Raw genomic sequence first — 3226 nt, forward strand, 5'->3', positions numbered from 1 at the left:
TTCAGCGGGATATCGAGACGTCACAATTTCAATAAGGTCCCTCATCACTCTGGAAGAGGCAAAACATAATATTAGAAAATGACGTGGAACATACTTAGGGAGAATAGTACCCGCAGTCGTACTTTTTTCTTACCCAAAAAAAGTCAGGACAGGCTGAATGCTTCCACAGTGGTGCTCAATCTCGCTCTTGTACAGCTGGAGGCCATTAAGAACGCTGTCACCAAAGAGCTGAAACGGATATGTTACTCTCATTTTTTCGAAGTTGTTCGGCTGTGTGTGGCGTGCAGTGATGCCTGGTATGGCCTGGAGCGTCACGTTGGAGCCATCTAGTTTTAAGGCTTCTCGAACTGGATAGATAGACACCTGAAACAAATAAGATAACAAAAAAATTTCTGCTCTCTATACTGTATTGAGATAAACAAAGCGAGCAAGAATCCGATGTGGCATTGCAACAGACAACGTGCAGCATTTTAAACAGTTAAATAGCACGCACGTTCTTTCACCGACAACGAAAGTATCCAATTTTCTCTAAGCAATAAATATTTTCTTAGTGGAATGCTTGAATATGCTTGAGCACTTACATGTCCGGCTGGCGTATTGAAGGCTGAGTGCAGAAGTCCATTTCTTACGCATTTAACCAGATGCGGAAAGTCAGAGACGAAATGAAGAAACCCCTTTCCATCAACGGGATGTTGTGCTTTGCATTTTGTGCTCGATGCAGTTGCCTGAATGCCCATTACTGTCCACATCTTGCGATTTTAAGTTGCTCCATCAGAGGCAATGACGTCAACAAACAGGCCAGCATTTTCTGCCAGTATTACTGCTTCCAGCATGACTTTTGTCAAAAGATCTCCTTTCGTGTTTCCCCGAGTAGCAAAACATGCAAGTATATGTGTCCACTTGCCAGCAAATGGCACAAACATTATAACCGTCTCGTGGTCAGCAACATTGTGCATTTCACTTCTTGGGGTAAACTTTGACCTGTCCACAAAGCCTTGAATATGTCCTGAAGAGGAGACGCAAAGATTTTCTGATAATTTCATTTCGTCCACAATGAGTCCACCATGTCTCTTGAAGATATCCATGGTGGAAGTCTTTTGCTTCAGAATGTTCAGGACATTTTCGTTAAAGCCAAATCCTGTCCTGTATGACTTGAGATACCTCTGCAATGTCACTTTGCTTGGTAAAGTGAGGATGTTTTGCCTGCGCATGTGCTCATAGAGCCGCGGGCTTTTCATTTGCATAATAATGCATTGTAGGATCCACGCTTTTGAGTACATCATCCCTCTCCTGCTTTTTCTTTTCGATGCTTTAAACATGTGCAGAGCTGCTTCTTGCTGCTTTGTGGTTAGCGATTCAATTCTACGCTGGAATGTCGCTTCGCTTGTTTTGGAGTTTTCTTCTTTCATTGCAGTTATCTTACTTGCAAGGTTCCTCAAACGTAGACTGAGCCGTTTTGTTTTCTGACTGGTAATTCTCAGTCGCTGGGACAAATTCCTTTTCACGGTCTTGGTATTTAACTTTGACTTTCTGGTGACAAGTGCTTTTCTTAGGTATCTGCAGCTAACACAGATCCCGCCTGCAAAACAAAAGCAAAATACACAAAGTTGGTTGCTGATCCATGTACTAAATATGAAAACAGGGCCGGTATATATAACGAATCTTTCCAGATTTCATTCCAGTTTTGAATTGCCCTCCCCTCACCATTGCTTGAAGCGGCGTTATTGAGCCAATAACGAAATGCGGATGCGGGGCATCGCTTCAGCCAGTGGCGAATGGCGGGAAATTAAAAAATGGAATGAAATTCTTTAAATAATACGCCGACATAGCACGTCTTCGATCTGCTCAAAAAAATAACTGAAACGTGCGCTTTATGATAAAAGAAGCACTTACCTTCAGCTGTGACTACACCAAGGCAGAACTTGCTAAAGATTTTGCTGTTGAGAAGATTCAGCGTGTTTTTCATCTTGAAGGTCAGCATCTCATTCAGTTCGTGATACGTCTCTGCACTCATAGCACCTGCGCAAATCCGTGCACAGTCAGCTTTTTTTAGAATATCTCCTGCCTCATAAAGGTAGGTAATTCCTCTGCATTCCTTTTCTTTTCCATTGAAATAGCATTTGGCCACAATTCCACTTGCCCCATCCGAGCTGAACCACACCAATTTTTCATGGAATACAGTAAACGGTGTCTTGCTGGCGTGTGTTGTTGCATATAGCAGAGTATCAAGATCCGCTGTGTTCAGCCTCGTGCACAACTTCGGTACTGTTACATTCTCAGCGATGAAATGAAGATCGCCTGATTGCACGACTTGCTCAGCTTGTTTGAAGTCACCGATCGAGTTGGAGCTCCTGTCCGAGTTTTCGTTTTCGTGCTCATCACAACGAGACAGCCGAGATTTCTTTCTGGGTCCTGGTGCAGCGACCTCGGGGCGCTTTCTTTCTGCCCTCGGTTTAGAAGAAGGCTTCGAGAGGTACTTAGACAGACCTGGTAGCAGTGTCGGCACCGCATCTGGAGCTAGGGCAGGCTTGCCTCGAGGAAGCCGGATTTCTTTGCCGTCAATCACATGTATGTAATCCCGAAGGAAGAAATGCTCTTCAAAGTGTCTCGCAGATCGCAGACGTTTCAGCAAGAGGCTTGTAGTCGCGCTTCAAATTTCTCTCCCAAACCTTTCGACGTTCCGCATCTTTGGGTGCTGCAAATACAGAAAGCTTCCGTCCGTTTTCCACTCGATGCCTGGGATATCCAGTTTTGCAAGCCGGTGCAAAACAGCGAGTATCTGCTTTTTTCCCTTTTTTACATCGCAGAAAACGCAAAACCGAAGCACTACAACCGAAGCACGTGCACGAAGAGCAACCAACGCTACCTCCAAAGTACGTCACTCTGCCTTATGTTCGAGATGCCAGCGAAACCACCACCCGAATCCTGAGAAAAGGGGTCTCCAGGTTGCGCACAAGCCCACAAACACTGTTGCGCTTTGCCTACATGTTCCCAAAGACCGGTCACGAGGGAAAGAGCCTTGCGGCGACTGCGACGTAAGCTACATCGTCGAAAAAAAACTGAAAAAAAGAATTCGGCAACAAAAAAACGACGTCCGCAACATCGCAAGAGAGCGCAGTCCTGTATACCCGGACATTCCGAAGACTCAAACCACAGAATCAACTTCGACGAAACCTCGTACGTGCGTGCCATCTTCTGAACCAAAAAAAAATTCTCAAAAACGGCT

At 44.9% G+C, this 3226-nt stretch overlaps 1 protein-coding gene across 1 annotated transcript; it reads right to left on the reverse strand.

The window, feature by feature from the left end:
* Positions 1–758: 758 nt before the first annotated feature.
* Positions 759–1283, reverse strand: LOC144112408 (uncharacterized). The gene has a single exon (XM_077645247.1). The coding sequence runs from the start codon at positions 1281–1283 to the stop codon at positions 759–761; it is 525 nt and encodes a 174-aa protein (XP_077501373.1).
* Between the last annotated feature and the right edge of the window lie 1943 nt (positions 1284–3226).

The sequence above is a fragment of the Amblyomma americanum genome, unplaced genomic scaffold (genome assembly GCF_052857255.1).
Source record: "Amblyomma americanum isolate KBUSLIRL-KWMA unplaced genomic scaffold, ASM5285725v1 scaffold_93, whole genome shotgun sequence".
Lineage (NCBI taxonomy): Eukaryota > Metazoa > Arthropoda > Arachnida > Ixodida > Ixodidae > Amblyomma > Amblyomma americanum.